We start from the raw sequence: 19,946 nt of genomic DNA, 5'->3' as shown, positions 1-19,946 counted from the left end.
GGCCTAGTTGTTGTACTAAGAAGATAACCTGATTCTTGCTGGTTCTCTCACAAACTTTGGAAAAAGTACATAAACTTTGAACCTTATGCCTGACCTGTCTCAGTTGAGAAATTGAATGAACCAGTCTAGTCTTCTCAATAAATCAAATTCAGTTTGCCACTAGTCTCCTTCTTTTCGCAGTTAATTGACTCTCCTATGATTCTTTATCAGTTTGTTGATTTGTCTACCTTGGTCTTACTCATTGTTATTGATTTTATCCTAAGGCTTTTGTTTCATCCTGCATTTTATCCTAAGGCTTTGTTGATCTTTCACCTCAACTGAGTGATTTTATTGCTGTTTTCCACGAACTCAGTTATTGTCTCTTAGGATGGATGATGGTTGATTTTACATTACTTTGGTGTAGAATAGACATTTTTCCAAGTGTTGTTTTGTTTCAAATTATGGAACTGTAATTTTGCCAAAAATACTTCTCCCTTCTTCATTGTATTGCAGTGAACAGTTTGGAGTTTGGACTGGAGACTGAGGATTATTTGACTGGTATGTTTATGAGAAAGAACCCCTAATCTATATAGATCGTTTTTTTTGTAATCTGTTTTTAATATGCTATTATGTCGTAATGTTTTTGTTTAAACTTTTATAAAATACAATAATTTAATTAGTTTTGTAAATATAAAATGCTAAAAAATTTATACAAAATAAATAATACTTGTAAAATTATAAATTTTCAAAATAAGTCTTTAAAATTTTTAAGGGCCCAAAATCAGGATTTACCATTGGAGACATATAATTTTACAGTTTCTTAAAAAAAATGTTTTAACGAAACAATTTTATAAAATTTGATATTAAAATACTCATAATCCTAATCCCATGCTGTTGAGTATGATGTACGGAAAATAATACAGCTGTCCAAATGTGAATGGACTCTCTGGTTTCACACCTGAGCTTTGTGGGTACGCTAAAAAAAGAAACAAAAGAAAATATAAATAATATGCAAAATTCTAATTTAGCGCCAAAATCATTGTTTCACATTTGCTCTCTCTCTCTCTCTGTCTTCTCTCGCTCTAGAAACGAAATCTCTCGGGATCGTCTTCACGCTTCTTTAACCAGATAGCCTCGAGACACCTTCTAGGGTTTCAGAGCATCGTCAATTTCGCTCTTCTCGGCGCCGATGGTGGAAATGTGTCCGTCTTCAACAGTCACTAGCACTTATCTTTTGCAGGTTCTCAGATTCTTCGCTTTCTCCTCTTGCGTAGCTTCTTCATTTTCTCCAGATTTTGTTTCGAAATTTCGATTGGGATCGTCTCTATCTCCTTTGATTTCGGTTCCAAGAAAATTTGACTATTTCACGCTTCAATTTCTTCCTCTCTGACTTTGAAATTCCCCAATTATGCCTCCGCGGTTATATTTGCTTACAGTTTTTTAGGTTTTCTTGTGAAGAACTCTACACTAATTTTGTCGTGGGTTGATTTTAGCATGATGCATCTTCTTAGTTAGCCTCGTTTGTTGAATCAACTGACTTACTAGCTCAGATTTGAGCAGTAATCGAAATCAGGATTAGGATGATACTAATGATACTAATTGAGCATGTATGTTTCCTTTGTTTCTTACTTAAACTCTACTTGATCAGGAATGTTTTGATGTTTGTTTTATTGTGGTGTAGATAACATGGGATGAGATTGGGGAAAGCTACAATGACAGGGATAAGATGCTCCTAGAGCTTGAGCAGGAATGTCTGCATATATACAACAAAATGTTTGAGGAAATTCCTAAGTACAGAGCTCAGTTACAGCGTTCATTAGCTCAAGCTCAAGCTGAGATTGCCAGCGTCATGCATGCACTTGGTGAAAAAATTTCGTTTCCAAGGGTATGGTACTCTTAGCAACACTCCATTTTTTTGTTTCATAGAGAACAAATACGATTGTCTTATATATGTTTATTATTTTTTGTTTGAGAAGAAAGGAGGCTCTCTGAAGGAGCAGATATCCACTGTCAATCCTGTATCGGAAGATCTCCTGATGAAAAAGGATCTGCAAAGGAAAGAACTCTCTGAGACACTTACTCAAATAGCAGAGATCTCTTCCAACATAGCGGGAAATGATTACCCTGTTACTTCTGGTCCAGAAATTGATGAAAGTGACTTGACACAAAGAAAGTTGGATGAACTTAGAGCACATCTGCACGATCTTCGTAATGAAAAGGTTTTTTTACATTTATTATATCTACACGTATTTGTTTGCAAATGTTTCTGGTTATGTGCTTATCATCTTTATTTCATTTTCAGGCTGTTCGACTGCAGAAAGTAAACTCTTATATCAGTGCTGTCCATGATTTGTCAGAGATTATGTCGTTTGATTCCTCGAAGGCACTGAGTAGTGTTCATAGCAGTTTGACCGAGTTATCAAAGACTCATTCGAAAAGCATTAGCAATGATACTCTTGCTAGGTTAACAGAACTTGTAAAGTCTCTGAAGGAGGAGAAACATGAGAGGTTGATCAAGGTAATAAAAAAAGAATTTTTCTGATTTGTATAAGAAATGCAATTTTATTGGTAGCCTCTTATTTAACCTTGCACCAGCATTCACGGAAATGAATTCAGGAACCCCATGAAAGCAAACCACAGCTAGTAGGGATTGATACCTTAAAATTATTGTTTGTTTCAGCTACAAGGTTTGGGGAGAAGCATGCAAGAGCTGTGGAATATAATGGAAACACCTATGGATGAGAGGAGAAGATTTGACCATTGCAGTGACTTACTTTCTGGTCCAGCTGATGATTCTTTGAAAAAGGGATGTCTCGGTCTGGACATTATCCTGGAGGTATTGGATCTTGTTTTTATTTTGGTTAGCTAGCATTATCATCTACCCTTATATGTCTCATTCAGCTAGAATCTATCTTCTTCGTATATCTAATCTTTTGGCTATAGGCCGTAGATGAAGTGAAACGACTAAATGCCCTAAAGTCCAGCAAAATGAAGGAAATGGTGTTTAAGAGGCAGTGTGAACTAGAAGAGATCTACAGAGGGAATCATATGGACATTAATAGTGATGCTGCAAGAAAGAGTCTTGTCAACCTCATTGAATCTGGTACGATATACATTCTGCTTGAGTAGGTCGATTAATTAATTGAGTACTTTCGTTAGGCAGTGTACTTAAGACACTTTCCTTGCAATAGATGGAACCAAGGACGATCCTGGTCTTCTTGTTTCGTCGAGCACAGCATTTAAACTTGTCAGACCACCACAGCTTGAACATCTTCCCATGGACGTGGATCATAAAGTGAATAAAAGTGTTTCCATCTCCTCCTCTCCATCTGTCTCCATCTCTCCACTTCTAGCCCGCGAGGATTATGAAGCAGAAAATCAGCAAACTGTGAACTCGAAATACGGAGAAGCTGCAGGAGGATCAATGATGTCAACCATATCAGCAGACTATTACTTACCCTTCTCTTCAAACAGAAGTGCTCCCATGGAAGCTTGTCAAGATACCGAGTCAATGAGCTCGTTTCTTTATTCAAGAAGAAAGCCTAGGCGCCTACTTTTGGGAAGCAGCAGACATGACAGAGATATTCCGGATAATCCTGAAAGCGAAAAATCAGACACCGAAAGTCAATACGATGATAGTAGTTCAGAAGATGAAGATGAAGAGGCAGTCATAATGAAAGGAGTCAGGAGGTCAGTTGTATTCAGTAGGCTTTCTCCTGAGTTGCGATCTCAGTTGAAAGGGAAACTATCAGAGACAATCACGCATGAAACAGCAGAGGTTGTTTTAGGAAACCAGAGATTCCAGTATGTTTTGGACACAAACCCTAAAGGTGATCTTCATTTCTCTGATAATGAAGGTATCTTAATGGTGTTTTATGGGACACATCAGTTACCCGCTGAGTTTTTACTGTCGGAAGAACCTAGAAATAGACTCAAACACGCTCTGGGTTGGATTCACGATCAAGATAATCATGATGACTGCTGGACTTATACTTCCTCTGACTTGATAAGTGCATCTCGTGTCTTACATGGTTGGGAAGAAAGGTATAAGCCCCTTTCTGCTGCATATCTGTTACAGAAAGTTGATCCAAATAAGTATGCTATACCTCACACGCGTTCTGATGGTTCCGTTCATCACTGCTACGCTGATGATATTGAATGTGCATTAGTGTACGTGAAAAAATTTGGTATCCCGAGAGAAAGAAGGGTACGCGGAGAGAAACCTTCATGTACTAGAAAATGGATTCCTATTCCAGGCGAAAAAATGGTAAAGATAACCCACATTTATATGTACCAAACTCTACCACAGGCTTTAAAGCGTCTTCGAACCCACCCAGTGGCAGCTACATTATTTGCCTTTGAGGGTACTTTCGGCTCTGAGATCAACCATGGACTGTTAAAGGAAGGGGGAGCCAAATTCTTGGGTTATCATGGGGTGATAATACGTGACTGTCGAATAATTGATGGTGTGATGGTAGCGATTTGCAAAAGTAGTAGTGGGGAGGATATAGGTTTGGAGGGAGATAAAGGTTGCATTGCTGTATCCCTCGAAACCATGTTCCTATTTGCTGGAGTCAAAAGAACAGAAGATAACGAGGACAATCGTTCGTGCAATATTCGGCCACATTACCTTCTCACGAACTTTTATTCTATTGATATGGAATATAAGAACCCAGATACAGAGAAAGAAGATAAAGAAGCAGCAGAGAACGAAATATATGAGGTCAGCTATTCTGTTATAATGTGGTGCTTATGTTATAACAGATGATTAATTGTTGGTTTTGTAATTAGATCAACGAAGAACAATATGACTGGATGGAGAGCCCGTTTGAGTCTAATAAAAGAAAAAGAGCCAATAAAAGAAAAAGAGGTAATAAACTTCGTAAGGGAGCTGCAAAGAATACGGCAGCTAACAAAGACAGTGTTAAGAAGAAACCCATCTCTAGCTCTGCTCGTGCCGGCATTCAGGTCTCCCTCATACCCTAGCTCCTTTTTTATTTGTGAGTTGAGAATCGAGTGGTTTTGAGTTTGATGTGCTTAAAGGTTTATGATTTATGTTCAATTGTGAACTGGGAACTGGGAACAAGATTTGTACTTTGTTCTATGTCTGATGCATTATTGGGAAATTTCTGATTTCTGGAACACATGTTTTACTCTGTGTTTCTGCAATAAAGTAGCAATGTGTGCATTATTCTGGAGTTTGGTAGTCTCAATGTCAACGAACTTGATTTCTCTGTATGCACTCTTTGTAAGTTGTGTACGAAGAAAGACATAGTGAGTACTACCAATTGGTACTGAGTGAGCCTTAATGGGAGCATCTATTTGTCTTGTTTGTGCGTGTTCTTTTTCTCTTCATCTTTTTTTTTTTCTTTTCTGGAAATATCTACTCCAATCATTGTTCTGATATTGTCATTAGTTTACTTTTGGGATTCTTCCTTGTTAAAGCCGAATTATAGATATCACTAGTGAATTTATACAAGTCCATGTTTCTTATATGGCTTTATTGCTGCAGTGTATTTTACTATGATAATCACTTGATACGTTGTAATAGCTATAGGATGTAGTAGATGAATGGTCAAGCAAATAAAAGAACTGTGTGGTTAGTTGAAGTGTCTTGTGTGTTCCCCTATATAAATGTTTGCAGTTTGAATGTATATCTATGTACAAGAAGACATCTGCCTGATTAATGGGAAGCCTTTCTCTGTGCTCTAGCTTATTTTGTCTTTCAATGTGGTCTTCTTTCAGTGTCCTGTGGGTCGTATTCATGGTCAGCTCAAGCAAAGAGTTTCAGAACATGAAAGTATTGGTGCCACTGCAAAGAATCTACACAGCATCAACTGCAGAAGTTCTCGAGTTAGCTCGAAATGCGAGCAAGGATCTGAAAGTGAAGAGGATATCACCAAGGCATTTGCAGCTTGCAAAACAGAGGAGATGGGGAGCTTGACACTCTCATCAAAGGAATAATTGCAGGTGTTCCCATAGCTCACATCCACTAGTATCTTGTCAACAAAGTCATCAAGGATTTAGTTTCGGGCTCTGAGTCATATAATACTATGTGTTCTCTTGTGGACGCCCTCAAGTGTATATGGGTTCATTTTTAACTCGTAGGTCTCTCGTCTTAGACTCATACTCCTGTTATTTTGCTAATGCGTATGATCAAGGATGATGGCACTTGATTTTTTGGTTTCCTATACTGTCGCATGCCTCTCTTCTAGGTAACCCGGACAACATAAAGCAATAGAAATCCTCAGATTATAGATGATGAAAACAACACTCAACATCTATATAGCAACTAATGACAACAACATTTGATTGTTTCACCATTTTAGAATAGTTACAATATAAAACTAGACAAACGCATATGATTGTCCCAGATACTAGTCTTCAAGCCAGCACGGTTTCAAATGCCTCAACGAGTAACGCAAATTTCCTCTTCCTTAGTTTGCTAACAGCACGCTGCAGAGCATAATCAAACATCCAATCCTCTGAGTTTCTCCTCTCATCTATGGTCATCAAATACATTTCTTCAAGCCGAATACTTTTTTCCTTTCAAACATCAGACAAATAATAGAACTTATTTGTGGCAACAAAATAACTTGCATAGCAAGCGTTAGTACAAAACTCACTGTCTTCAAACTCTTTCGCTGACCCATTTTCACAGTGCATGACTTCACACCGGCATTCACTCCATAATTCACAACCGACGATGCAATTATATTGTCGGAGATGATGAAGCAATGAGGGATTTAAAAACTTCTCACTAATGGCATCCTCAAGTGAAGCTGACTTGAAATGTTCCACATTTAGTCTCATTGACAAGCAAAGGAGACTCTTAGCTAGGCATTTTCTGTACTGCAAGCTGGTAGAGGAACACACTCTGTTTCATGTGGAAACTAGCTACATCCTCAGTCAAATCGAGCATCTGTCTCAACTTTCTTGTCAACGTTGCTACAGTCGACTGGAAATGACTTTTGCCTTCACAATTACAGCTTCCATCTTCTGCAACTTTTTATCAACCCTGATACAACAGTGTTAAGAGATACCCAATAAGTAGGATTAAAGGAAATTACATATATTAGTAGCTTCTCCTGAAAGAGAACAAACAACATCTACGGCATCCGTCCTTCTCATCTAGGGTTTAAGATATTGAGAAAGATAAGTATTCAAAGTAGAGGTAGTTATGGGTGTTCGGCCTGTAAAGGTTTGTAGAAGTGATACACTTATTAACATCAGAGTGTAGAATATATATACACGAGTACATTGTTAGGGTATCCTATACAGAGTTATTGAGTATAATCTACTATACATATATGGAACCTTAATAGACGTAATTGGTGATATCATATCTCCGTAATCAGTGATATCATATCTCCGTAATACGGCCCACTGAAATTAGGGGAAGAGGGACTGTTACGAAAAAAGATAATCTATAACATAAAAACTCATGATGTCTACTCATAACACAACAAGAAAGGCTCTCAGTTTCAGGGAAAAGGGCTTTAGCCTTTAGTGAAGAAAGTTTTTCTCACATTCCGTCTCTTCATATACCTTCTGTGTTGACAATTTCAAATCACAGTGAAGAGATTTTTCCGCAGTTAAATTATAAGTGAGAAACAGTAAAAATTTAGACGTCTGAAAGCAAGGCAGAATGTTAAATTAGTCTCAAGCATAGGACGTAACAAAAACCACACAGTGCACAAAGACTAAACCACTTAACGCACCAAATAACTTAGTCGGCAACCGTAAATAGTTTACTATCTTACATACATTTTCAAATGGATCTTGTCTTCTGCAGAGGACGAGCCAAGCCAAAACCATGGTTTTTGTATGCCTTGTGGCCACCTAAGACTCAAAAGCTGCCACTTTTTGAGGACGCTTAAACGCCGGCGGATAACACGCTGATACTTTAAAACTTTTTTCTGAACTCAGATTCTGCTGACCCATGGGACTGAGGCGTCACGTATGCTCATTGAAGCTACTTGTAATGCGGTCAGCATCCTCACCAACCTCATTGAATCTCCTTGTAATGCAGTCAGCATCCTCACCAACCCCAGCCTCACACGAGTCATTCTCACTCTGATACTTGCACTTTTTTGGTATCATTTCTGAACTCTGATCCGCACCCTTTTTTGGTATAAGTTCTGAACTCTGATGCCTACCCATCAGAGTGAAGTGTCCTGTACGCTCACAGAAGGTGCTTCTAACTACAGCTATGCGATCAACATCCTTACGAACCCGATCCTCGCACGAGTCCTTGTAACTTATGTAGACAGTTGCATTTTTGGCATTGAGTCCCTCACTGAGATCTTCGCTCGTATCTATAGCCACATTCACAATCTTCAAGTCGGACAGATCAGGATCCATGTCGGTACTTCTATATTTGGCGACTGCAAGTTCCAAGTAAAGACGAATCCAGTCATTGTCTTGGACCTCTGATTTGTTCAACTACAAAAAAGCAAAACATAAATATCAAACATAACTACAAAGCAAAAGTCAAAGAGTGTCTTAATAATAATAATAATCTTACCACGTAAAATCGCTTTCTCTTGTCGAAAGGATCCTCTGTCGGCCACTCAGGCATGCTACCTGGCAAGTCGTATGAAATGATCTCGTCCTTATTGGTTTCCCCTATACAAAGATTAAATCAGCAAGTGGAAGACTTGACGTGTAGACAACAAATGAACAATATTGCACATCAAAACACAAGTCAGAGTTTTCTTTTTTACCTCGGATTCTAACAATATTGCACAACAAAACAAATCCGGCAATTTTGCGTTCACCGATTCTAATATGAAAAGTGTGGAGCAAAGAGGTAGATGGATCCATTGCAACCAAAGTTATGTAGTAACAGGTAGCAGCAATAATCAATTTGTAATGGTACTTCTTTACGATAATGAGCTGATAGTTTGTCCCCTAATACATCAAGACAGACATTATTGATTTACCGTAACTAGTAATAGATTATATAAAGATAGCATCATGTTCATGTTCATGTGGGGTAAGAAGAAGTGACCTGAAACAAATTGTAACGATGAAGTCCCATCTTAGCATAAAGATTGACTAAGCTACAACAAGGAGATTGATCATTACAGATCACTTCCCGCAGTCTACACAAACCGTATGTTATCGAACCCTTGGCCTCGAACGGCTAATAAAAGACCAAATCATTGTATATATATATATATATATTGTTAAAAGATAAAATCAAAATAATTATTAGTCCAATCAAATTTTTTTGTAAGTTCCCATCAACAAAAATATAATAAAATTACACTGATAGTAGGCATAGGTTTTTTCATCTTCTCTAGAATCTTAGCCCTACTGCGACGGGTATAGTGTAACAGCATGATCGTGTCTCCTTCGTCCTCTTAAGGTTTGTGGATAATTCGGCTGCTGATGCTTTTGGTCCGTCGATATTTGTACTTAGGTTTCTTCCACGCGGTTGTTTATATAGCTCCTCCCCTGCCCTGATCCATCCGGCTGGCTGACTCCATTTTGGGCTCTAATTGGGCCTTCGTAAAAAAAACTAACAAAAATTGGGCCTTCTGTGGCGAGAGACTGAAATTCTCTGGAAACATTGCTTGCTCCCATGTTTTTAAAATTATCTCTTCTTACACATATATTATCTATCTCTGTTAAACAAGAAAAGCCAAAACCCGTACTTAATGTACTGTGCTATGCCCAAAGCAGTGTCACAACGACAAATAGCATCAAAGCCAGACCAAGACATATCCCAACCAATGCGCCAAAAGCCTGTCAAAAGAGCAATGCATCCACAGGTTAACTTATCACCTACTTTTTCATCATCATTATCTACATACCGTGCGTGTTACTTAGAGAAATAAATGTACTGGTGCACTCACTTTTCCCTGACTTTCAAACTTGCATTTTACTGTAAACCACGACAATCCTCTATCAACAATAGGTGCAAGTGCGACTGCCCTGCATCCATCAACATTCTTCACGGGTATGTATCACAACATCACAACATAAGATCGACAATAATCAAAACTGGAAATGAAAGTGCAAGTGCAACTGCTCTGTATCCATCTACTATATATATATATATGTTTATAACTGGTTTTGAATCACTTTCACTTAACATTACAGATTATCTACTAATACTATGCCCACTTCTGCTTACCATTACTTGTGGCCTAAGACCTAGACAGTAGATTTGCATTGTCTACTAGGCGCCAAAGGATCAAACTGAAGGTACATTTTTCATCACCACATGCATCTTAAAGCGACATACCAATATCTATAAACAACAATTACTTATCTCTACTAAAACCTACACATGAAAAGGTTGAAGTACTTGGCACTTTTTCAGGACCTACTAATACAGAAAGTTTCTACACTTATTAGTTATTATGAACTTTGCAAATCAAATGATTTTTTGGTTGTTGATGCTAAAACAATAATGCCATAGTCTGCAAGCAAATCTATCATGACGAGACAATACGAAATGTTTTAATTACAACTGCATCATCATAATCTGGCAGGATGCAGTTAAACAGCTTACTCAAAGGCATCTCAGACCCATGAAACTAGAATGAGAGCATAATGATGTTCTTAAGCTACAGAAAACTAACTGAGTAAGTAGCTTATATTAGCTACTTACCCTCCGATTCTGATGAGCTTAGTAACTTGGCTTCCAGCCCAGACCATGGCCATCACTTTAAGAAATCTGCATGCAACACGAATCTCTCACGTCCTTTTAACACTAAGAAAATGCTGAAGAATATTTCATACCTCTCAGCCGCAGCAAGATAACCCATTTTTCCCGGTGCTGGGGCCACATAAAACCTATTTACATATAGATGTCACTCTTCAGAGTTCAGGCTCAAGTATGTTATGATGGAGAACAATTTTCCAGTGTAGCTTTACTGTCAGAATTCTATTCTACTCACCACACCAAGAGGAAAGCTGTGGAGTAATAGACCGTATTAAGTAACCCATAGGATAGTATTCCAGAGAGTCCATATCTCTTCAACTTCTTGAGAAGCCTGCAATTATTGCAGCACATCCAGGCGGGCAAAATCATCAAAAGGAAAAAGGAAGAGATATTTCTAATCTTAAAGATTATATTAATTCCCCAAATCTTTCCTTTGCAATGCATATCTCAATCACAGTGAACAGAACCGGAACTATCTTATCTAATACTTGGACAGACCATATCAGAAAAACAACAGACGTTTTCATGATCACCACAGAAGTGGGAAACCAAAGTAACTCAGGCAGATCATTATGAAAAGCAAAGATAAACATTAAACTGCAATACTCAGTTCTCTGTGGGAGTGTCAAACAAAACATGGAAACAATGAAGTAGTTTTAACATGGTAGCCAGCCACAGTCATATTTTCTAACTCATAAGCGTGTCATTACAGAGAAGCATTAGAAAAGTATATACCAAAGCAAAGATTTAGTAGTATATCACATACTCTTCTGAAACGAACGGGTTGCTCCTGCTTGTCCCATTCTTATCCAACATTTCACCTAGAAAAGCAGGTAAGAGAAGACAGTGTCATAACTCAATTCAATAACAAACAAACATGGGAAGAAACACAAAAAAAGGAGTGAATATATATGTATCAACCAAAGAGTATAGAAGATACATAAACTGAATCGTTGATGTAAACTCTCAATACATGAATACCTTCACCATACGAAGACTCAGCCTCAGCCTCAGCATCAGATTTATTCGAAGCCTAAAAGAAAGTACAAACAAAGAGAGAGAGGTCAGACACAGCTCGAATTCGAACCAAAGTATTTTTCTCAATAATAAAAATACCAACTTTTTGACTAGAGGAGGTAACCAGCCGGTGACTATGGTGGAATACAGAGTAGCGATGTGGTAGCAGAGATGGAGTGTGCTTCCCATTGCTAATGAAGTTACGGAGATAACATTTCTGGAAACAGAGCAGCAAGATTACTAATTTATCTCAAAAAAATCAAGGTTTCGTGAGAGCAAGAGACAAAAAAAACGAGTACCGGCGGGAGAGAAAGAGTTAAACGGTGCACGCCGGCGACACTCATCACGGCGGAGTAGATTTTAATGTAATAAATAAGACGTCGCGTGTTGATTATATGAATTTTACTAAAAAATAATAATAAAAATTTGTAAATTACGTAAACCGTTTAACTCTTAATTTAAACCGAAATTGAACCGGAATCTTTAAACCGAGTCTATAAAGCCTTGAAGATTCCAAAGGCAAAAGGATTACGTGATTAATAATCTTTCATTCTCAAAACTTATTTTTTTTCGTGAAGGAAGAAGCAGAGCAAAAGAAGAGTAAACAAAGAAGAAGAAGAAGAAGATGATGATGATGATGATGAGGGAAGACAAAGTTATAGACCGTAACCATAATCTGAGCGTCAACGACATTGATCTCTCTCTCCTCCGTATCACTTCTCCACGACCTTACTACGACTACTCTCCTTCCCCATCCTTGTTGTTACCCGCCGATGAGATCACANCAGGTAAGAGAAGACAGTGTCATAACTCAATTCAATAACAAACAAACATGGGAAGAAACACAAAAAAAGGAGTGAATATATATGTATCAACCAAAGAGTATAGAAGATACATAAACTGAATCGTTGATGTAAACTCTCAATACATGAATACCTTCACCATACGAAGACTCAGCCTCAGCCTCAGCATCAGATTTATTCGAAGCCTAAAAGAAAGTACAAACAAAGAGAGAGAGGTCAGACACAGCTCGAATTCGAACCAAAGTATTTTTCTCAATAATAAAAATACCAACTTTTTGACTAGAGGAGGTAACCAGCCGGTGACTATGGTGGAATACAGAGTAGCGATGTGGTAGCAGAGATGGAGTGTGCTTCCCATTGCTAATGAAGTTACGGAGATAACATTTCTGGAAACAGAGCAGCAAGATTACTAATTTATCTCAAAAAAATCAAGGTTTCGTGAGAGCAAGAGACAAAAAAAACGAGTACCGGCGGGAGAGAAAGAGTTAAACGGTGCACGCCGGCGACACTCATCACGGCGGAGTAGATTTTAATGTAATAAATAAGACGTCGCGTGTTGATTATATGAATTTTACTAAAAAATAATAATAAAAATTTGTAAATTACGTAAACCGTTTAACTCTTAATTTAAACCGAAATTGAACCGGAATCTTTAAACCGAGTCTATAAAGCCTTGAAGATTCCAAAGGCAAAAGGATTACGTGATTAATAATCTTTCATTCTCAAAACTTATTTTTTTTCGTGAAGGAAGAAGCAGAGCAAAAGAAGAGTAAACAAAGAAGAAGAAGAAGAAGATGATGATGATGATGATGAGGGAAGACAAAGTTATAGACCGTAACCATAATCTGAGCGTCAACGACATTGATCTCTCTCTCCTCCGTATCACTTCTCCACGACCTTACTACGACTACTCTCCTTCCCCATCCTTGTTGTTACCCGCCGATGAGATCACACCACCTCCGTTGAAACGCGCCTCCCCTGTTTCCGACGATTCTGATCAGTCCAAACGAAGAAAACTCTCCCCTCAAGAAGAACCAATCTTTATCACTTCTCCTCTTCTCTTCACTTCCCCGGAGAACAACCAATCTTCTTCCTCTGTTCATGACCCGAATCTCACAAGCCCTGTTTCGGAGAAGCAAGATACGACGCCGTCTGCTTCTGATACAGAGGTTTGTTGTATAGTTAAGCATTCTTTGTTTCTCTCATTCTGGTTTTAACTAATGCTAAATCAAGAATCTTGAATCGGGTTTTGGTTAAACAGACGATGAATAAGGTTAACCATTGCGTAGAGGAGATGAATCGTGGAGAGACTAACTATGCTTATGAGGTTTGATGTTTATTCTTTAATCATTCTGCTTTTTTAGTCTTTAAGATTACTCAATTACTGTTTTTGATAAGTTTACTGTGAAATATCATTCATTAGTCGCATAAGGAACAAGAAGAAGTGGAAGAAGAGTCGCATAAGGACCAAGAAGAAGTGGAAGAAGAAGAAGAAGAAGAATGCGGAGGAGGGATGAGGATAGAGAGATCAGGAGATGGGTTTGTAATTAGATTGAAGTGTAACTGCAGACAAGCTTTTAGGGTTCTTTTCTCAGATCATCACCTCTACTTCAAGCCTCTCTAAGCTTCTTCACATGCACTTTTTGTGTGGTGTGATTGATGATTTAGTATCTGCTTCTTCTCATTTGTTGCATAGTTTTTACTTCTTTTCTTTCTTTTTTTGGTTGGAGACTTTTGTTAATAGTGTTGAGGTTTACAATCTGTGCAGTGAAATGTTCAATGTAATGCTTTTAAGTAAGAAGAGCAATAAACTCGTTTTTTGTTGTATAAAAGTTATGCAAAATGGTCACAAATCTTTTAGAGTCAAATAAACCGAAACTTTCCAACTTTGCTTATTATAGATATAGAGCTAATTTTTGTTTGTCATAAATTGCCTTTTACCATTTAACAACAGAACAGAGTACTCATCTAAATATGAAGTGAAAGTCAACGAAAACATTGACCTTTCAATAACATACATACATGGAGAGAACTCTCTATTTCAAACAAAGGTGGGAGCTTTGACATAATCAACACTATCACATCACTGGCAAACAAACTTTAGTAACAGACCCTAAAAGCTTTTGGCAAGAGAAATTTTTGATAAGCCTATTAAATATTTGATTGATTTAAATCTCTCTGACCAAGCAAAATGGTGTTTGTATAAGCTTAAGAATTAAAGAATGGGCTAAAAGTGTAAATGCATCAAATTGTAAAAGAATTAAAGAATGGGATAAAAGTGTAAATGCATTTTATAAAAGTACTGATCTCACTGACACTGTTGCTTGATGCTCATTATCAACTGCTGCACGCGCTTTCACGCGCCGTCGTCAATTCGTATCTCTGTCGTCCGTCGCCGTACTCACTCGCTAACACATTCATTTTGTTACTTCGGCCACGAGGTCAGTCTCTCTTTCACTCTAAAATTGAGAAATCTCAGACGCTGTCCGTATAAAGTTTTCTCCTTTTCTCTTCTCAGAATAACTCTTTGGCCAAGAGTCCAATGGAACAGTCTAATCTATCTGCCAACACTGTGATGGATCATCCTCGAGCCATCACCGATAAAATAGCCCTAATTCGTGACGCGGATCCTTCCAAATTTCAGGTCTTTCCCCACTCTATCTCCGAATCTATGTCCAAGTTTTCTTTTTGTTCTCAAAGATTAAAACTTTGTGTCGTTTTGGTCTCTGCCAATTTTTGTAAGGTCATTGCAGACTTCGATGCGACATTAACGAGATACCGAGTCAATGGACTTCGAGGCCAGAGTATGTTCATCATACACACATTTGATCAATTGTAATCTTCTCTCTTCTCACTAACCAAATTCAAGTAAAGCTGAAACCTTTATATATATATAGCCAGTCATGGCCTCTTGCAGCAAGGAAATGCGTATTACGATGCTAAGAGGCAAGCATTGTATGATCACTATCATCCTCTGGAGATTTCTCCTGTGATTCCTGTTGATGAGAAAACCAAACTCATGGAAGAATGGTATGTATACTCTTCTTCTTATCAATCACAATTGCGTTTGATACTCTAATTGGGGGGTTTATCTGAGAAACTTGTTGTTGTTTGTGATGAGGTGGAGTAAAACTCATGAGCTTCTCATTGAGGGAGGTTTAACATATGAGGCAATCAAGAAATCTGTTGCGGATTCCTCCATAGCTTTTAGAGAAGGTGTGACTGAGCTTTTTGAATTTTTGGAGGTAACAAGGATGGATTCATGTTGGAATTATACTTCAGTGGTGAATGAAACAACTATAATTGTCTAACTCGACCTTTTATTATTTGCAATCTGATTCAGAAAAAGGAGATCCCAGTTCTGATTTTTTCAGCTGGACTTGCTGATGTCATTGAAGAGGTGACTCTAAGGAGTATTAGCTAATAAGAGTTACTCTCCCACTTTTGGTGCCTCTATAATGAATGTGGTTTTGTTACATTCTCACTTTCTTACTAGGTTTTGAGGCAGAACCTTCATAGAACTTTCAAGAATGTGAAGATTGTATCGAACAGGATGGTGTTCAATGATGATGGACAGCTTGTGTCTTTCAAAGGTATATTTGGTTTGTGTTTTATCATTCATGTAAGCGCATTTATAAACTAGTCTCTTTTAACCTTTTACAATACAGGAAAGCTGATTCACGTGCTAAACAAAAACGAACACGCTTTAGACATGGCTGCTCCACTTCATGATCGACTTGGTGTTGACACTGCCGAGGAAGATGAAGAAAATGCAAACATGAAAAAACGAACCAATGTTTTGCTTATGGGAGATCATTTGGGGGATTTAAGGATGTCTGATGGATTGAATTATGATACTCGAATATCAATTGGATTTCTGTGAGCTTTTTTGTTTTCTTCTGTTTTGCTTCTTCTCTGTTTTGGTCTTCTCTAATTATTCCTTATCTCTCTCCAGGAACGATAACATTGAGAAGAGTCTTGAGAGCTACCGTGAGGCCTTCGATCTTGTTTATCTTGTAAGTAAACACATAAGCAATTTTGTAGATTATCTTAATCACCTGAAAATTCGCTAATCAATGTTTTATGTCTTGTGTGGGTCTAACAAAGAATGATGCACCTATGTGGGGAGCTCTGGAGCTTGTTTCTCAGTTGTTCTCAACAGAAGCGAGTTAGCTTACATTGCCTTTGAGGAGTTAGTTTTAAGTGCATGATTCTTTCTTTCTGTTGATGAAAAACAACATTATTGAAGTTGAATTCATGTGTCTGGCTTTAAGATTATGTAGAGAGACCAGTATTGAGAGAGAGAGTTAATCTAATGATTAAAAGAATATGCTTAACGTATGGTAACATATACAATCTAAATTATTTGCTGCAACAAGCGAAACAGAGAGTAAAGATAAAATGAAAGATCAAAACAGTGAAGAGTATAAAAGAAGCAATTGGTACTAAAACCATAAGTGCCCTCTTTATGTAAAGTGTAATCTAGAGAACAAAACGTAATATGTAGAGTTGGAGTCTCATCCAAAAAAAAACATCCTACTATGTAGTCATTACACAGATATAAGATGTGCAAGAAACCGAACATGGACTTAAAAAGCCAAGCATATATTTCATTCTATCAGTCCCCGACCACAAATGACTTCTGCTCGTAGTACTTTTTCTCACTAGCTTCCTTCTTCGCATTACGTTTCTAAAGAAATACAAAACGAATTTGAGTGAGACATTGTTCAAGTGAATCAATAATAAGACCAAGAAGAATAAGCAAAGAAAGAAACTTGCCTGATATGCTTCATGGTTTGCTACAATCCTCCTGATTATAGTGGAAGTTGTGATATCAAGAGGGCTTTCTAGAATTTCGAATATGCCCATGCTTATTGGTACAGCATACGGATTATCTTCCTCCTGTCAAAATAATCAACCACATTCTCAGAAAACACACGTCTTTGTATTTAAACTATTTTTATATACATCAACTCGCATCCACATCTTGCTTTTACCTTTCGAAAATCATCGCTCTCGGCTACTGTCCCATGAACAACCAACGAAATGTCAAATGTCGTTATCTGCAATATCCAAATCATTGTCAACAACAGCGTTTCTTGAAAGCCATTTGGGTATTATTTGGAAAAGTGCATAGACAGCTTACCGTATCTCTAGACACTTCCCATGGAGCACCAATGATCACCTCATCTACATAGCGACATGCCAGAACACTTAAACTCCTTTCATGGAGATTCATGATTGGGCGGTGCGTTCCTCTTTTAGCACTGCACAGCAACGTATAACAAGCACAATTTGGTCAGACGATGTTAAGCAGAGATGCAATTATGCACATCAAAACTTCTCAAGTATTAGAGTAGATACCAGAATGAGGACAAAATTCTTTTTTCCTAAAACTAACATCATCAGTTCATTTGATCAATCCCCATAACACTTTCCAGGACATGAAAACAGAACAAGATAATGAAATAAAAACTGAGACAATCAATTGAGCAGACTGCCAAAATTGAGCTTATAAACCTGACAGTCTGGTCATTATGTATTCCAACAAGAAGGAAGTCTCCAAGCTCTCGAGCACGCCTGAGAATCTGAACAAATTGAGTAAATCAAGAACAAGAATTAACATTGGCAGAATAAAATTGGACGTATTAAAACTAGAATCTAACTTAGGCTAGTGCATTTGTTTCTTCATGAAGAAGATTTGGAGCTGGAATATATTGTGACGACTATTGTGAAAATGGCTGTCCATGATCAAAGCTTATAGTTCATAACCAGAAATAAAACTTCCAATCCTCATATATAAGCTTAACAGTATGTTGTATGCACCAAACTAACTTAAAATACCTCAACATGGCCAGCATGGAATAGATCAAAAGCACCATCTATGTAAATTATGCGTGCATCAGGTCCTGGCCCCTGCCATCATAAGCATATAAATTTGAGATACAATATGAGAAGGAAAATGAAAAAAGAAGTAAATGACAGAATTAAGGGAAAGGTGAATCTATTAAGGAAAACAAGCTTAAGATACATCTAGCGGGTATGACTTGAAACAGGCCATAAAATGAGATGTGAAGCAATCTCTGTTGAAACTTAGAGAAAAATATAGATAAGCACATAAAAGTATCCAATGATTGGTTAAAATACTCATAGAAAGTGTGAACCAGTTAACTTGATAATTAGTTACTGGAGGTAAGAACCAAAAGTGAACCAGAGAGTGTTCCCATGATGATGAGGAAAACTACTGATGCAGCTGTTAGAGCCCGTTCTCTATGTTAATCAAAACAACTAAAATAACAGTAAGCTCTGAGCCACTTGCATAGCTATTAAAAATCAAGGGTCATGTACTTGTTCAACCTACTAGATCATAAACCAACAGATATTACAGCCGTATGTATACAAACCTTCAAAGATCAATGCTATGTGCCTGAGTAAAATAACTGGTAGAAACACAAGTATACAATACATAAAGCTTGAGGACAGGACACTCTTAAAACTTGCATACCTTGCCATTGGAGAACTGAACAATTCTTCGGGAAGTAGGAAGAAAGTGTGAGACACGAGTACCAGAAGAACCTCCATCATCAAACTTGGGGCTATTATGGCCATGACTAAATTGCCTTTGCAGAGAAGAACGACTATGAGTGTCACTAACGGTTCTTTCTCTTACACAAAGAAGCATACGACCTGATTGCAAAATCTAAAATGTTAGAAACATGATGTGATTTCAAGGATGAGCAAAATTGAAATGGGAAGGGACGAAGTATGAGAGATTACCAACGATATCAGTGCTAGAAACACCTTCAGTACGCTTAATCTGTTTGTAACGACCAGCCTTCTTAGCAAGTGCATAAGCATCAGATCCATCAGGAAGAACACAAGGATCATCACCATGGATGATGTAATCGATCTGATACTCATCGAACAATTTCTTCATAAATTCTTCCGTAATAGCGTAAGGAGCATCAGATATAACTTCATCCACCCACTTCACAGCCTTCACCATCGTCATTCTAAAAACCATATCGCAAAATCAAAAATCAAAATTAAACAAAAAAAACACAAATCCGAATTACAAGAAACAATTTGTGAAATCTCTCGAGACCTCTCGTGAAGAGGCGTAACAGGAGGTCCTTTGTTAGCAATGATTTCTTCGTCGGAAACAACACCGACGACCAATTGGTCACCGAGAGCACGAGCTTGTCGAAGCGCGTTGCAGTGGCCGTAGTGCATCATGTCGAAGCAACCGTCCATGTAGACGCGAACAGGCTTTCGTTTTCTCAAAATGCGCCATGGAGAAGACAAACCTAAACCTAATCCTAACGGAAGCTCGCCTTTAAGGAATAGATGGAGGAAAGAAGCTCCGACGGCGAACGCAGCTCCTCCGACTATACAACTTCCGACGATCTTCTCTTTCTCCCAAACCATTTTTTGCTTACAAACAGAGAATTTTTCAAACTCTCTCTCAG

The 19,946-nt window shown here is 37.8% G+C and overlaps 5 protein-coding genes and 1 pseudogene across 7 annotated transcripts; 3 read left to right on the top strand and 3 right to left on the bottom strand.

The window, feature by feature from the left end:
• Positions 7 to 6,170, top strand: LOC104788916 (annotated as a pseudogene).
• Positions 7,611 to 9,336, bottom strand: LOC104785606 (UPF0725 protein EMB2204-like). Its single transcript, XM_010510864.2, has 5 exons — positions 9,252 to 9,336; positions 8,993 to 9,127; positions 8,706 to 8,892; positions 8,507 to 8,607; positions 7,611 to 8,424 (listed from the first exon to the last, which is right to left on the bottom strand). Exons 1-5 carry the CDS (start codon positions 9,324 to 9,326, stop codon positions 7,936 to 7,938), a joined length of 987 nt encoding a protein of 328 aa, XP_010509166.1. The 5' UTR covers positions 9,327 to 9,336; the 3' UTR covers positions 7,611 to 7,935.
• On the bottom strand, positions 9,230 to 13,017 carry LOC104785605. Of its 3 annotated transcripts, none has more exons than XM_010510863.2 (9): positions 12,946 to 13,017; positions 12,750 to 12,863; positions 12,611 to 12,662; positions 11,424 to 11,478; positions 10,893 to 10,988; positions 10,735 to 10,788; positions 10,604 to 10,669; positions 9,843 to 9,921; positions 9,230 to 9,732 (listed from the first exon to the last, which is right to left on the bottom strand). In XM_010510863.2, exons 1-9 carry the CDS (start codon positions 12,988 to 12,990, stop codon positions 9,655 to 9,657), a joined length of 639 nt encoding a protein of 212 aa, XP_010509165.1. In that variant the 5' UTR covers positions 12,991 to 13,017; the 3' UTR covers positions 9,230 to 9,654. The 3 variants fall into 3 exon arrangements, with proteins under 3 accessions (XP_010509165.1, XP_010509164.1, XP_010509163.1); XM_010510862.2 differs by lacking the exon at positions 12,611 to 12,662 and adding an exon at positions 11,639 to 11,690; XM_010510861.2 differs by lacking the exons at positions 12,611 to 12,662; positions 12,750 to 12,863; positions 12,946 to 13,017 and adding exons at positions 11,639 to 11,690; positions 11,778 to 11,891; positions 11,974 to 12,045.
• LOC104788915 (gem-associated protein 2-like) lies at positions 13,251 to 14,101 on the top strand. Its single transcript, XM_010514680.2, has 3 exons — positions 13,251 to 13,646; positions 13,739 to 13,804; positions 13,901 to 14,101. The coding sequence occupies exons 1-3, from the start codon at positions 13,272 to 13,274 to the stop codon at positions 14,099 to 14,101; spliced, it is 642 nt and encodes a 213-aa protein (XP_010512982.2). The 5' UTR covers positions 13,251 to 13,271.
• Positions 14,766 to 16,818, top strand: LOC104785604 (7-methylguanosine phosphate-specific 5'-nucleotidase A-like). The gene is made up of 10 exons (XM_010510859.2): positions 14,766 to 14,918; positions 14,996 to 15,121; positions 15,221 to 15,281; positions 15,375 to 15,507; positions 15,599 to 15,722; positions 15,821 to 15,877; positions 15,974 to 16,070; positions 16,146 to 16,356; positions 16,433 to 16,493; positions 16,585 to 16,818. Exons 1-10 carry the CDS (start codon positions 14,805 to 14,807, stop codon positions 16,648 to 16,650), a joined length of 1,050 nt encoding a protein of 349 aa, XP_010509161.1. The 5' UTR covers positions 14,766 to 14,804; the 3' UTR covers positions 16,651 to 16,818.
• LOC104785603 (ethanolamine-phosphate cytidylyltransferase) lies at positions 16,917 to 19,940 on the bottom strand. The gene is made up of 9 exons (XM_010510858.1): positions 19,583 to 19,940; positions 19,255 to 19,490; positions 18,983 to 19,164; positions 18,322 to 18,393; positions 17,998 to 18,065; positions 17,624 to 17,744; positions 17,475 to 17,540; positions 17,257 to 17,379; positions 16,917 to 17,167 (listed from the first exon to the last, which is right to left on the bottom strand). Exons 1-9 carry the CDS (start codon positions 19,903 to 19,905, stop codon positions 17,096 to 17,098), a joined length of 1,263 nt encoding a protein of 420 aa, XP_010509160.1. The 5' UTR covers positions 19,906 to 19,940; the 3' UTR covers positions 16,917 to 17,095.

The sequence above is a fragment of the Camelina sativa genome, chromosome 5 (assembly GCF_000633955.1).
Source record: "Camelina sativa cultivar DH55 chromosome 5, Cs, whole genome shotgun sequence".
NCBI lineage: Eukaryota > Viridiplantae > Streptophyta > Magnoliopsida > Brassicales > Brassicaceae > Camelina > Camelina sativa.
Note: the sequence above shows the minus strand (reverse complement) of the source record. Positions and strands in the feature narration are given on the sequence as shown.

Coding starts and splice junctions, on each gene's coding strand:
- LOC104785606 (XM_010510864.2), bottom strand. CDS start 9,326: ATGCTGTTACACTATACCCGTCGCAGTAGGGCTAAGATTCTAGAGAAG. Junction 8,893..8,992: donor ATCGTTACAATTTGTTTCAG/GTCACTTCTTCT, acceptor TTGATGTATTAG/GGGACAAACTATCAGCTCAT. Junction 8,425..8,506: donor AGAGAAAGCGATTTTACGTG/GTAAGATTATTA, acceptor GCTTTTTTGTAG/TTGAACAAATCAGAGGTCCA.
- LOC104785605 (XM_010510863.2), bottom strand. CDS start 12,990: ATGAGTGTCGCCGGCGTGCACCGTTTAACTCTTTCTCTCCCGCCG. Junction 12,864..12,945: donor TAACTCTTTCTCTCCCGCCG/GTACTCGTTTTT, acceptor CTCTGTTTCCAG/AAATGTTATCTCCGTAACTT. Junction 10,670..10,734: donor TATCTTGCTGCGGCTGAGAG/GTATGAAATATT, acceptor TGTTGCATGCAG/ATTTCTTAAAGTGATGGCCA.
- LOC104788915 (XM_010514680.2), top strand. CDS start 13,272: ATGATGATGATGATGATGAGGGAAGACAAAGTTATAGACCGTAACCAT. Junction 13,647..13,738: donor CGTCTGCTTCTGATACAGAG/GTTTGTTGTATA, acceptor TTGGTTAAACAG/ACGATGAATAAGGTTAACCA. Junction 13,805..13,900: donor AGACTAACTATGCTTATGAG/GTTTGATGTTTA, acceptor ATCATTCATTAG/TCGCATAAGGAACAAGAAGA.
- LOC104785604 (XM_010510859.2), top strand. CDS start 14,805: ATGCTCATTATCAACTGCTGCACGCGCTTTCACGCGCCGTCGTCAATT. Junction 16,071..16,145: donor ACAGCTTGTGTCTTTCAAAG/GTATATTTGGTT, acceptor TTTACAATACAG/GAAAGCTGATTCACGTGCTA. Junction 16,494..16,584: donor CCTTCGATCTTGTTTATCTT/GTAAGTAAACAC, acceptor GGTCTAACAAAG/AATGATGCACCTATGTGGGG.
- LOC104785603 (XM_010510858.1), bottom strand. CDS start 19,905: ATGGTTTGGGAGAAAGAGAAGATCGTCGGAAGTTGTATAGTCGGAGGA. Junction 19,491..19,582: donor GTTACGCCTCTTCACGAGAG/GTCTCGAGAGAT, acceptor TATGGTTTTTAG/AATGACGATGGTGAAGGCTG. Junction 17,380..17,474: donor AGAGCGATGATTTTCGAAAG/GTAAAAGCAAGA, acceptor TTATTTTGACAG/GAGGAAGATAATCCGTATGC.